Here is a 12,122-nt window from a genome sequence, read left to right as displayed (position 1 = left end):
TCCACTTGTCAGTTCTGGATGACAAAATTTTTAGTGACCACTTTATCAAGCCCGGTTCCTAGTCCTCCCCGTTGTTTCATGCTGCTGACTGGAGCTTATTTTCCTCTTATGGTCCCCTCTTTAACTTCTTCCTCATTTGCTTCTCCCCACGAGTTGCTTTCTTGTCGGTCCTGGTTTTAGGAGCTGCCCATACTGCAGTCCCTAAAAATAACTGATCTCCTACTGTAAAACTGTGCCGTGGTGGACTTCTGAATGCAAGCATGCCCTCCGTGTTAAATGTACTGCCTGGAAAAGCTTCCATCGTCAATGATATACGCCTGACTGTACCCATAGTCTCTTAATTCAACATGAATCTGCTGCCCTTTGCCGTACTGTCCATCGAGCCAAATGCCACAGTTGGATATCCTTTGTTTGTAGCATTTCGGCAGACACTCCTGTTGCAGCACTTTGGTCTTGTATCCATAGAATTTCTGGTAAGCATATCCCGACTCAGGCTCTTGTTTCTTTAGATGGTCATTCTGTAGCTGATGGTTCCTTGGTTGCTAAAGCTTTAGGTAATAATTTGTCTTGTAAGCACAGGGTCCCACCTCTCTCCAGATTTTCATCGTATTAATTCTTTCAGAATCTGTCCCGATATCTTTTATTTGGTCTGCCGAGGGAGGGCTATTAATTCTCCTCTCTCCGTGAATTGTCGTCCACGCTCCAGTTGTGTAAAGATTCCAGTGAAAGTCTTTATGGTATTTATTATAGTATGTTGAAACATCTCTCTCCCGGTGCTACGTCTTTCCTCTTGGCCCTTTACAACAGGATTTGGTCTGAGGGTTTGTTTCGTCCTGCTAGGTGTGTGGCGGTCATCCTACCATTTCTTAAGCTTGGTAAAACAGGTTGTCTTCAAGACTTCAGTCCCATAGCTCGGACTAGTTATGTAAACTCTTTGAACATATGATCAAGCGTCGACTTGTATGGCACCTTGAATTCCGTTATCTTCATTCCTCATTACAGTTCGGATATCGAAAAGCTCGTAGCACTTTAGATCCTCTCTGTTTGGAGTAATTTATCCGTTCTTCATTTTCTTTGTCGGTCTGTCATTGCTATATTTTTTTTTTTTTTTTGGAAAAGGCATACGATACCACGTGACGATACCGTATTTGCACTGTCTTCGTTCCCTTGGTCTTCATGGTAACATTTGTGTTTTTCTTAAAAATTTCCTCTCCTCTGCACCTTCCATGTCCATCTCGGTGCTCATGTTTCCCGTGCCTTCCCTCAGCATGAAGGTGTCCCCCAGGGCTGTGTCCTCAGTACTATCCTTTTTCTCGTCACAACTAATGGTATTGACCCTTCTGTTTCCCTCAGTTTCCTTTTCTCTGTATGGTCATGATTTTGTTGTTTACAATGCGGATTCAGATCTCCCTTGTCTCCAGTCAGTTATTCAGTCCTCCATTACAGCAGCCTTCACTAGGGCCACCACTCATAATTTTAGTTTCTCTACCTCAGTCTTATGCAGTGTCGTTCACCCATTCCTGAACCATAACTCAACCGCTTCTTTACCTGGATGACTCCTCTCCTTTATCGGTCATCATTAACTTTCCTTGGCCGTGTCTTTCTCTCGGTTAAACTGGAATGCGCATGTTTCTTTGCTTCGTGCTTTCTCTTCATCGCCTTCGCTTACTAACTCTCACATGTGGGGCACTGATCTCACCACGCTTCGTCTCCACTCTGCCCTTATTCTCTCAACTCCATTATGTGCGTCAAGTATATTCTTCTGCCTCTGCCCATAGTCTTTAGAAACATTATTCCCTTCATCATACTGGGCTTCGTTTAGCCATAGGTGCCCTGTGGTCAACTCCAGCCACAAACCTCTGTGTCGAAATGGGCGTTCGCCCCTCTCCTCTTGTCGTTCTCTCCATACAGTTAAGTCTTGTGCACGTCTGCATTAGTTTCATACCAATAAATTGCTCCGCGCTCCTCCCTCTCTCCGTCGTTCTTTTCAGTCTGCTTCTCATCTCCTCCTTCCTTTCTTCTTCTGTCCCTACTCTTGGTTTCACCTTTCCACCCATTGTTCCCTATCGTCTTATTTCCTTTCTCCCTTGGCTCTTACCTCCTCCAGTGGTCTGTTCATATTTTCTCCCTTGTTCTCTCTTCTTCTGTCGTGCTTATCACCTTTTTTCTCGAACGCAAGTAATCTCTTCTGCTACTCCTATCTTTACTGATGGTTCCAAATCCCTTCGTGGTGTTGATTTTGCTGTTGTTTCTCCAGAGTCTTCTTTTTCCAGTTCCCTTTCTTGTGCTCCGGGTGTCCCCACAGCGGAACTTTGCTGTTCATTTCTCTTTGAAGTCTGTTTCGTTCCACTTCCTCTTTTGTTATTTTCTCCGATTTCAGTACACTTTATTCTATACGGGCCTGTTCATCTCATCTTGTCACCCTAATTCGAGTGGCTCTTCAGTTTTTCTGTGCGCAAGAAGTAGATTGAATTTTGCTGGGTCCCTGGTCATGTTGGAATTGGTGGTAATGAACATGCAGACTTTCTAGCTCGTTCTGCTGCTGTCTCTAACATCTCCTCGACCCATTCCTGCTCTTGTTTTCCTATTCTTACTCACCTTTCCCGTGACCTATGGTAAACTTCCTGGGACTCACAGGTCACCAATAAACTTAATCTCGTTAAACTTTGTTCTTCCATGGTCAATTTCCGCTCACCCAGTCGTCAATGGGAGACTGTTCTTGCTCGTCTTCACTTAGGTCACACCCGCCTCACTGGTGGTCACTTAATGAGTGGCGATCCCTAGCCACTTTGTTCACTTTCTAACTGCCCCATGACTATCGGACACCTTTTTCTCGACTGCCCGTTCATACTTCACGTCCGTCTCTCTGCTTCTCCCTTCCTCTCATTATTATCCTGCCCCTCGTTGCTTGCTGATTTCCTTTGTGACTGCCCTACTTATTCTATTTCTAATATTGCTTTTCTTTCTGCCTTGCGTATTTTGCATCCAATGCAATTGTCCTTCCTTCTTTGCTACCTTAGTGCCACATAGCATCTCTGGGCTTGGTACTAGTTTTTCTAATTTTTCATTCTTTTTACTAGCTCCTCTTCAGTATCCCACCTCTAGACATTCCTACACGGACAGTAAAGAAACAAACACCTATATATCCCCTTCACAAGCAGGGCAATGTATCTCGATCAGAACACTGTACTATAAACCCCCCCTCCTGATCTTAACCCATAAGAGGTACAGTATCTTTTCTTAGATGTGATTTGGTCCACCTAGCTGGCTTTGATCAGACCATTGCTAGCCTTTCTAGGTTATCAGCTTTGATTTGGGGTGGATGGAATTAAACACTTGCCCCAGTTGTACAATACACCCACACGACGTAACAGATAATGGAGCACAGCATAGTGCATGATGAAATAAGATGGAGACATAATCAGTGAGTGTAGGGACAAGCCAGTATTGGTGGTTGCATACCTGTTGTTGACGGGTCTGCTTGGTCATGCCGACTGAAGTTATGCAGCAACAATGTCAGACACTCTAATTTTCTGACTGCAGTATTGTATGTACAGCAAACAGGCTTCTGCTTTCTGATGTTATCAGTACTGTAGTTTAAGAAAGTAGTTTTTGTCGGAGTGTTAAAGTTCACGCTTTTCATACCATACCTTAACTAATGCTGTGCCTTATCTTAGTATTTTTGGACTGACTTTACAGGGAACTGTAAGATAGAAAGAATGGACAAACCATCAGTTGGCCAGTTCACTTTGTATTTGGCTGATTTTTCAGTTTTTGTTACTGTATAAACCAGTAAATGAAAATTTTTTCTAGTTAGTCGTTTCAACTGGATGGGGCATATAAGGATATGTCACTGGTATTAAGGTAGTCTACATAATTCCACTTCGGTAGTGACTGGTCATCCTTGCATTAGATGTAGACTAAATAGCCTGGAGTGCTGGCGTGGGTGGCTTTGCATGGTGGCAGAGGTAGGTGGTTGCCTCTGTACCCAGATATACAAATGCCAAGTTTGCTCTTTATACCTTGAAAGGGAGATAAACTGAAGGAGGGGGCAGCTTACACTGAAATCTGCAGGGTTCACTTTCAGAAACTGTAAGCTGCTGCTGCTTTGACTACGACTACTACTACGACTTTTACTGCTACGACTATTATACTACTTTTACAACTACTATTAATACAACTGCTGCTGCTGCTTTTACTACTACTGCTGCTGCTACTACTGCTGCTACTACTTTTGCTACTACTACTACTTTTGCTACTACTACTACTTTTGCTACTACTACTACTTTTGCTACTACTACTACTACTACTTTTGCTACTACTACTACTACTACTTTTGCTACTACTACTACTACTACTTTTGCTACTACTACTACTACTACTTTTGCTACTACTACTACTACTTTTGCTACTACTACTACTACTTTTGCTACTACTACTACTACTTTTGCTACTACTACTACTACTTTTGCTACTACTACTACTACTTTTGCTACTACTACTACTACTACTTTTGCTACTACTGCTGCTACTACTTTTGCTACTACTGCTGCTACTACTTTTGCTACTACTGCTGCTACTACTTTTGCTACTACTGCTGCTACTACTTTTGCTACTACTGCTGCTACTACTTTTGCTACTACTACTACTACTTTTGCTACTACTACTACTACTTTTGCTACTACTACTACTACTTTTGCTACTACTACTACTACTACTACTTTTGCTACTACTACTACTACTACTACTTTTGCTACTACTACTACTACTACTACTTTTGCTACTACTACTACTACTACTACTTTTGCTACTACTACTACTACTACTACTTCTGCTACTGCCACTACTGCCACTACTACTACTGCTGCTATCACTACTGCTACCACAGCCAACAAAGTCCTCTTTGTGTGCGCGTGACAAGCGAGTGAGCGTTTGTACATATGAGTATCATAAATTCATCTTGGTTGAAACTTTAAACATTTGAGGTAGCTGAACAATAGATAATAATTGATAAAATATATGTTGTCTCGTTATCACTTACGCGCGCGCACACACGCACGTGCACGTATACACATGCACACGCATATGAATGCACACATGCATACAAGCACATGCATACAAGCACACACACGCGCGCACACACACACACGTGTGTGCACTTGCAATCAAATTGTGAAAGTGAAAAACATCTCTTATTTTGTCGCCTTCGTAGTGCTTTAAATAAATTTCGTAGTGGAGCATGTCATTTGAGGCCTTTGGAACATTTCCTTAGAAATCTGGGACTCCAAGGGGTTTCTTTGATCTCATGAGTAAGTGCAATACACAGCTTCAAACTAAATTTATTTAATGTATCTACTACATGCTAAAAGAATCTCTATCTCTAGAAAAGTTAATAGCCTCTGAAAATCATCGCAGTCAGTCTGTGTCGTGTCGTGTGTCGCGTCGCGTCACGGTGGGCGGGGCCGGGTCATGTTAGGCTGCTCATTCTCAGCTGAATATAAACATTGCTGCGCTCGCTTGCTCGTAACTACTACTGCTACTGCTACTACTGCTACTGCTACTGCTACTACTGCTACTGCTACTACTGCTACTGCTACTGCTACTGCTACTGCTACTACTACTACTACTACTACTGCTACTATTGCTGCTGCTGCTTTTACTGCTACTACTACTACTGCTGCTGCTTTTACTACTATTACTGCTGTTGCTGCTGCAGCTGCTGCAGCTGCTGCAGCTGCTGCTACTTTTATTACTACCACTTCTACTATTACTAATACTAAATAGTGTTTGATGGGGGAGTTGGTTTTCTCACTTGTTGGTTTCAGTTGACTGTGACAGCCAAATGGTTTTTTGTAGTCGAAGGAATCACTATGGCCGGATGGATGGATATTGGTTGGAATGATAGATACTGAAACTTCTACAGCCGAGGGACACCGAAACACAGCTGAAAAATCTTGTTAGAAAGATATTACATTGTCCAAGACTGAGGGGTTGTCCAGATTATGTACTATTCACTCAGAATCTCAAGAGTTTCTCATTTAAAAGTTCTGCAACTTTTAAAACATTGTTTCTTAGGTTCTTGGGGTACTAGGGCTTGTTCTTTTGTGGCATGCAGTGATGGCAAAGGTTCAGTACACAAGAGGTAACGAGGTTTTGGATCTAATACAACCAGAGAAGGTAAACTAGTAATGTACCCTTCAGTATAATGAACCACGGTAGTCTGACATCAGGCCTCTACACATCAAAGGGGGCAAGATAGGATTGGCAGTTAGTTTTAAAATCTCTTCTTTACTAACTTTACGTTTATTAGCATTTTGTCTACTGTCCATCCTACAGGCCACAGCGTTCCATGGATTCCTATGGTTAGCACTTGGGTCAACAGCATCTAGAATAGTGACGATTGTATGTGTGGACCCCAGATACAGAGGTGCTAAGGTAGAAGTGGAAGTGCCTCAGAACATCCCAGTGGAGACATTAGGAGATCTACACATCTTCCATTCAGATGACATGCTCTACCTGGTTGTTGGAGAAGCAGGCCAACGGGAGTCGGTGTAAGTTACTTTTAGCAGTTGCGGTGCTAGAGGAGAACAAGTCAAGAGTGAGAGCAGTGGAAATGAGTTACTTGAGAGGAGCTTGTGGAGTGACATGGAGGAACAGGCTGACGAATGAAGAAATGAAGTAACATTGTGGGGTGGGTGTGGATGTGGTTGAGAAAATTAGGAGAAATACACTGAGGTGGTTTGGACACTAGGAGAGAATGGAGAATGAAAGACTAAGAGGGTGTATGTAGGTGCAGTGGAGGGAGGGAGAGGGAGGGGAAGACCGAGGATGAAGTGGGAGGATGGAGTTGAGAGGTATATGAGGGAGGGGGGAGAGTTGGGGGAGGGCAGTGAAATGGTGATTGAGAGAGTGACTTGGAGGCGTTTGGTCTGCGGCCACCCTTTGGGTTAGGGGTTCATCACTACAGCTGGAGGGTGTAATGCAGTAACATATCATTGCAGCCTGGTTCAGATTAACTGAATCTGTAAGTATATAGCAAGGTCTGGAAAACTCAAAAGAAGTCTGCCCATTCAATAGAGAAAATGGGAGACTACTGCGCAGTGACGGCACCTCCCTGATCACCCCCACGGTCACTGACCCTACCCAACGCATTTCGTACCATAGCAGTGAAAAGGTCAGATCTGCCGCACACTTTTCTCTATACTGTAGTTGGGAGACAATACCTGGTGAATGTGCCGTGGACAGGTGTTCCTCAGATTATGCAAAAAAAATGACAAATGACTTAAGTCTCCAAAAAATGAAGAGGTTAGCAGTTAAGCATAGTGTTAGGTAAACTCTCTGGGCAAGAAAGTTCATTTATCGGTGGAAATTACAGTGTGGATAAACACTGAAGTGAAGTGAACATTGTCAACAGGTCTATTTTCTTGCCTTATTGATAAACTCTATTCATTATCTGGGGAAGGACAAGAAGCTTCGCAGTGTGAACTGAGTCTGTCAGCAATGTTGTTCCGCATGTCAGAGGGAAAAATCAGAGTAAGGGTAAAGAAAATATTATGGATTATCCAGAATTAGGAATTACTTCGAGGAGCCATTGAGGAAGATTGATCAGCATATTTTGGCAGTCTTCATAGTGCATAGAGTTCATCAGCATTACCTGTGTTGCAGAGTAACAGGAGAAAAGAACGATTAGTTGTGGAAAAGAGAAATTGAAACCTAGTCTTGAGTTGAAAAAATTAGTTTAATGGGGAAAATTTTCAATTGTTATGGAGACAAGACCTTGAAACGACGGCCGAACATTCTCGTAATAAGCTTGTTTCCCTACCAAGTGAAATAGTTACATTTTCTCATGTTTTCAGAATTAAAGAATTAAATAGGAATATTGTTGACAAGGTGTGGAACAAAAAAAAAAAAATGATAATGAGCAGAGTATTGCATTTTACTGTATATGTCTGTATATACAGAATCTTTAAGATGGCATGGCACACTAGTTTCCCTGTACCATATCCACATAAGTACAATATTTCCGATGAAAAAGGATGTTAAAAACTGATACCATGGGGAAAAAGCTAAGCCTACACACAGAATCGTACAATTCTTATAGCAGTTTATGAGAATACAGTGTATTAATGAATTGTATATTACTAAATGGGGGGAAATGATTAGTGTGTCTGGTGCTGTTTGGTGGGAATGGGCGGTGTGGGGATATAAAATGTGAGAGAGGGAGGGAGAGTTCTGGGCATGTCATGTAATCGGTCTCTGTACCGGGTCCACATCCCACTGTACCCGCACGTGACTAGACCTGGTAGGGGTTCTCTAACCTTGGTATATGGTAGAGAAATAGAGTACGAGTGACTTGCTTCAAAAAACTGAATTCCAAACATGTCTTGATTTTAGTGGCTTTCAGGAGAAAACTTCGCTTATTCCTGAAATCAGGCCCACGTACTCTTTTTGGGGGGTATAAGGAAATGATTTTACTTTGTGTTGCCACTGGTATATTGCAGTTATCACATATTACATATGTATGCAGTGAAATGTATACGCTACCTTTATTCTGAGAATTTTGCAGCTTAGTGTCTTGAGAGATGAACAGTTCTCATGATCTTGTAGACTGGTTATTTGACCATAAACTTTAATAAGTACACGTAGTGGAAGTACTGGTTCAGATAGGTCTTCAAGTAGATTAGATTTAATCATAGGCACAGAATTTTGAACCAGCATATGTAAGATATTCCAAATACGGTATGTAGAATACAAAATTTAGTAGCTTAGTCGTGAATTTACTTTTTCCTAGTACTGTACTTATTCACAAGTCTTGTGTATAACCCTCCCTCAGGTTGTATACACTACAGGGGAAGTACTTTGACCGCATAGAAGAGCTGCGGCTGCTAACAAGTGAGGTGCAGACAGTTGCTGGCTTCCCTCACGCTGGATACCACTATCTCATCTTTTCCATGGCTAATGAAGTAAGAGGCAACAGGAGGGTGTTTGACAGTAGAAGTAGAAGATAAATAACAAAGCCAGGGAAGGATATATTGGTTGTTTCAGGTAAGGAGGTCAGGTAATGGAAAACAAATAGGAAATGGTGAGATAGGACACTAAAGCTGAAGCATCGTTTTCGTTTTCGTTTTTAAAGGCTCCAACATGCTTGCATGTGTCGGCCTTGGTCACCTAATGGCGGCTGTCCATGCTGCACGATCCATTGCAGCCTCTGTTCAGTCCCTTAACCTGAAGTCACACTTAATGACCTCGTCCCATGTCTTTCTCGGTCTACCCCTCATAACCCCACCTCCAATATTAACACTTCTCACCTTCCTCACCCAATTATCATCCCCATCCTCTCCACATGTCCAAACCATCTCAATCTACCTCTCATCACAACACCAATACACTCCAGTCCCATCCTACCTCTCAACTCTTCCATCATAAACCCAGCCCCTCCAGGCCTTGGACGCAGGGACGCACTGCACATCCACCTAATAATTGTCATTTCTGTACGTCTGAGCCGGCGAATATCCTCCTCCTTCACTTACCAGGTCTCACTACCATACAGCATTACACTCCTAACACATGCTGCATACAAAGACCCCTTAGTACGTAGGGAGAGTCCTCTCAATGTCAGGAGAGGCAAGAGCTCCCTGAACTTTTTCCAACCACTTCTCACCCTAGCCACAGAGCTAGCTCCAGCCCCACCTCCAGCACATATGTCTCCCAAATAACAAAACTCTTCCACACACTCAAGAGATTCACCAGCAAGTTCAATCCTTTCACGTCTGACAATCTCCATCTGCTCGCCGTGACACGCTGTACACACAAAATCAGCATTATCTCGCAGTCTACCTCTGATACCACTACATCTCTTATGCACCCATTTATCACACACACCACACAAGATGGAATTACTTCCCACGCCCTTGTGGCAAACTGCACATGGCCACTCTCCCTCGTCTTTGACAGTACCGCCACCAACCCTAGATATCATCACTTTTGTTTTATCTGCATTTACCCTTAAACCCTTTTGCCCCATACCATCTCTACACTTCATAAACCTTCCCTCCGCCTCCCTTTCGTTCTCTGCAATCGACACCAAATCATCAGCATACAGCAACTCCCACAGGAGTCAGTTTCTAAAGTCACGTGAAAGGGCTTCATGTACCATGATAAACAAATTAATTAATCCAGTAAGCTGAAATTTGTTTGGGGAAGGGGGTGAAATTGAGCTGACACAGACAAAACTACAGGCCACTTCAGTGAAGGACCCGGCTCTGACAACAATGTATGGTACCTCAAAGATGGATTGAAATTGTTTTTCCTGTACTGTTTTTTATTTTATTTTCGTACTCATTATGGACAAAATGTAGTAGACAGACGCCTGGAAATATGCCTTCCCATGTTTGTGCCTCCTTCCATATCATACAATGAAACAGGTATTTGATGAAGTGGGAGTTTTGTATATATTTTCGGAAATTTTATGAATTCAGGACACTGAAATAGTTGAAAAACCAAAAAAATTAAAATACTTCACGGTGAGCCAGTTTGACCAAAAACAACTGGAAAATGTTTTGAACACCACAGGCATTGCAGTGTGTCCCTAAGCTGCAAATAATGGGTTCAATGTAGTGTAGACAGTTTTACTGATCTGTTTAAAGGAATGTGGGGGAAATAGAGCACCTAGGGTGTGCAACTGGAGGCTAGGCTGCTGTAGTCAATATCATTAAAGCCTCAAGAGACTATAAATTTTCCGTCTGTTTACATAAAACCTCCAGCTACCTCTTTGACTTGAATCAGGGTACATTAACACTTCTTCAGCCAGAGATTTTTGTGACATAAGAGAATCGGAGGTACAGTGTAAATTGCAAGTAACTGCAAGAAAAGAGCTAAAAGATATGCAGATTTTGCTTGGGAGGTGGAGCCAGGATTTTGAAGGGTTTAATGGCCTTTTTACTGGGGTAGGCTATATTTCTCGTCTTGTACTGGAACTCTCACTGCTATACTGTACTGTACTATAATACACTATGCTATACAGTAATACTTGGGACTTTTCGTTCCAGGCTGGATCACATGTCTACAGATTTGATGCAAGACTGAGGACTCTAGACTTAATTCAGCGATTGGGAGACTCTGATGTGAGCCAGGTTGTGCCATACACAGATCCCCATGACCAGAAGCTGTATCTGATAACTCTGCCAAAGGGGGCCAGTCCTCGCATCTACTGGTGGACACGTAAGTTGTAACCGTTATTGTTGCTGTGTAATTTGAATGTGTAAGGCTCCTGTGATTGTTTGAATCATATTTTTTTTTTTTACATAGTAAGGAAGCACACTTAAGAAGGGTTACACAAGTTCTTTGAGATAGTGATATTTCCAGGTTAATTACAACATGGGTTCTTTGGGGATGGATCAAGTAGCCATATTCACACCCACACCCATACATACCAAGTTAAAATTCGCTCAGTGCACACTTATAGCAGTATCTGAAAAAAAAAAAAAACTTTGTCCAAATATAAACATAAGTTATGTAGTGGATTGTGTAGCGACTTTTTTTTTTTTTTTTTGCGAGCAAGAAGGAACCAAAGGCTGAGCCCGCAATGACAGTTACCTCCAAGAGAAAAAAATACAATAGAGAGCCAAATTCAAGATCCGATCATTCGAGATGCCTGGACATACTGCGTTTGAAAGACTGGAGATCATAGGCAGAAGGAAATAGACAGAGGGAGGCAGTTCCAGAGCTGACATGTTGCATAAATGAAGGACTGGGAGTAACGGTTAACTCTTGCATTAGAGAGTTGGACAGAAAAAGGATGAGAGTTTGCTGCTAGTAACGCCCGTCGTAGAGGTGGGGGAATACATGCAGACAGTTCAGAGGAGCAGTGACCATTAAAGTAGCGATAGAAAAGACATAAAGATGCAACAGTGCGGCAATGAGACAGAGGTTGAAGGGAGTCAGTAAGAGGAGGAGAGTTAATGAGACGAAAAGCCTTTGGCTCCACCCAATTGAGAAGAGCTGTATGTGGGGAGCCTCCCCACACATGAGAGTTGTACTCCACACAGGGGCGGATAAAACCCCTGTATAGAGTCGACAATTGCGCAGGGGTAAAGAAAGAACGGAGTCGGCTTAGCACACCT

The 12,122-nt window shown here is 42.6% G+C and overlaps 1 protein-coding gene across 1 annotated transcript in view; it reads left to right on the top strand.

Annotated features, from left to right (window-relative positions):
• LOC145415628 (uncharacterized) overlaps window positions 1–12,122 on the top strand; it is a 181,227-nt gene that overhangs the window by 13,116 nt on the left and 155,989 nt on the right. Inside the window, exons 5-8 of the mRNA XM_080284849.1 lie at window positions 6,076–6,177; window positions 6,337–6,551; window positions 8,834–8,963; window positions 11,049–11,220. Coding sequence (XP_080140975.1) covers window positions 6,076–6,177; window positions 6,337–6,551; window positions 8,834–8,963; window positions 11,049–11,220 — 619 coding nt within the window. The remainder of the gene's footprint in view (window positions 1–6,075; window positions 6,178–6,336; window positions 6,552–8,833; window positions 8,964–11,048; window positions 11,221–12,122) is intronic.

This window comes from Coenobita brevimanus, chromosome 103, assembly GCF_032717465.1.
Source record: "Coenobita brevimanus isolate Jiangsu-jjx chromosome 103, ASM3271746v2, whole genome shotgun sequence".
Taxonomy (NCBI): Eukaryota; Metazoa; Arthropoda; class Malacostraca; order Decapoda; family Coenobitidae; genus Coenobita; species Coenobita brevimanus.
This window is presented reverse-complemented; position numbering and strand designations above follow the sequence as displayed.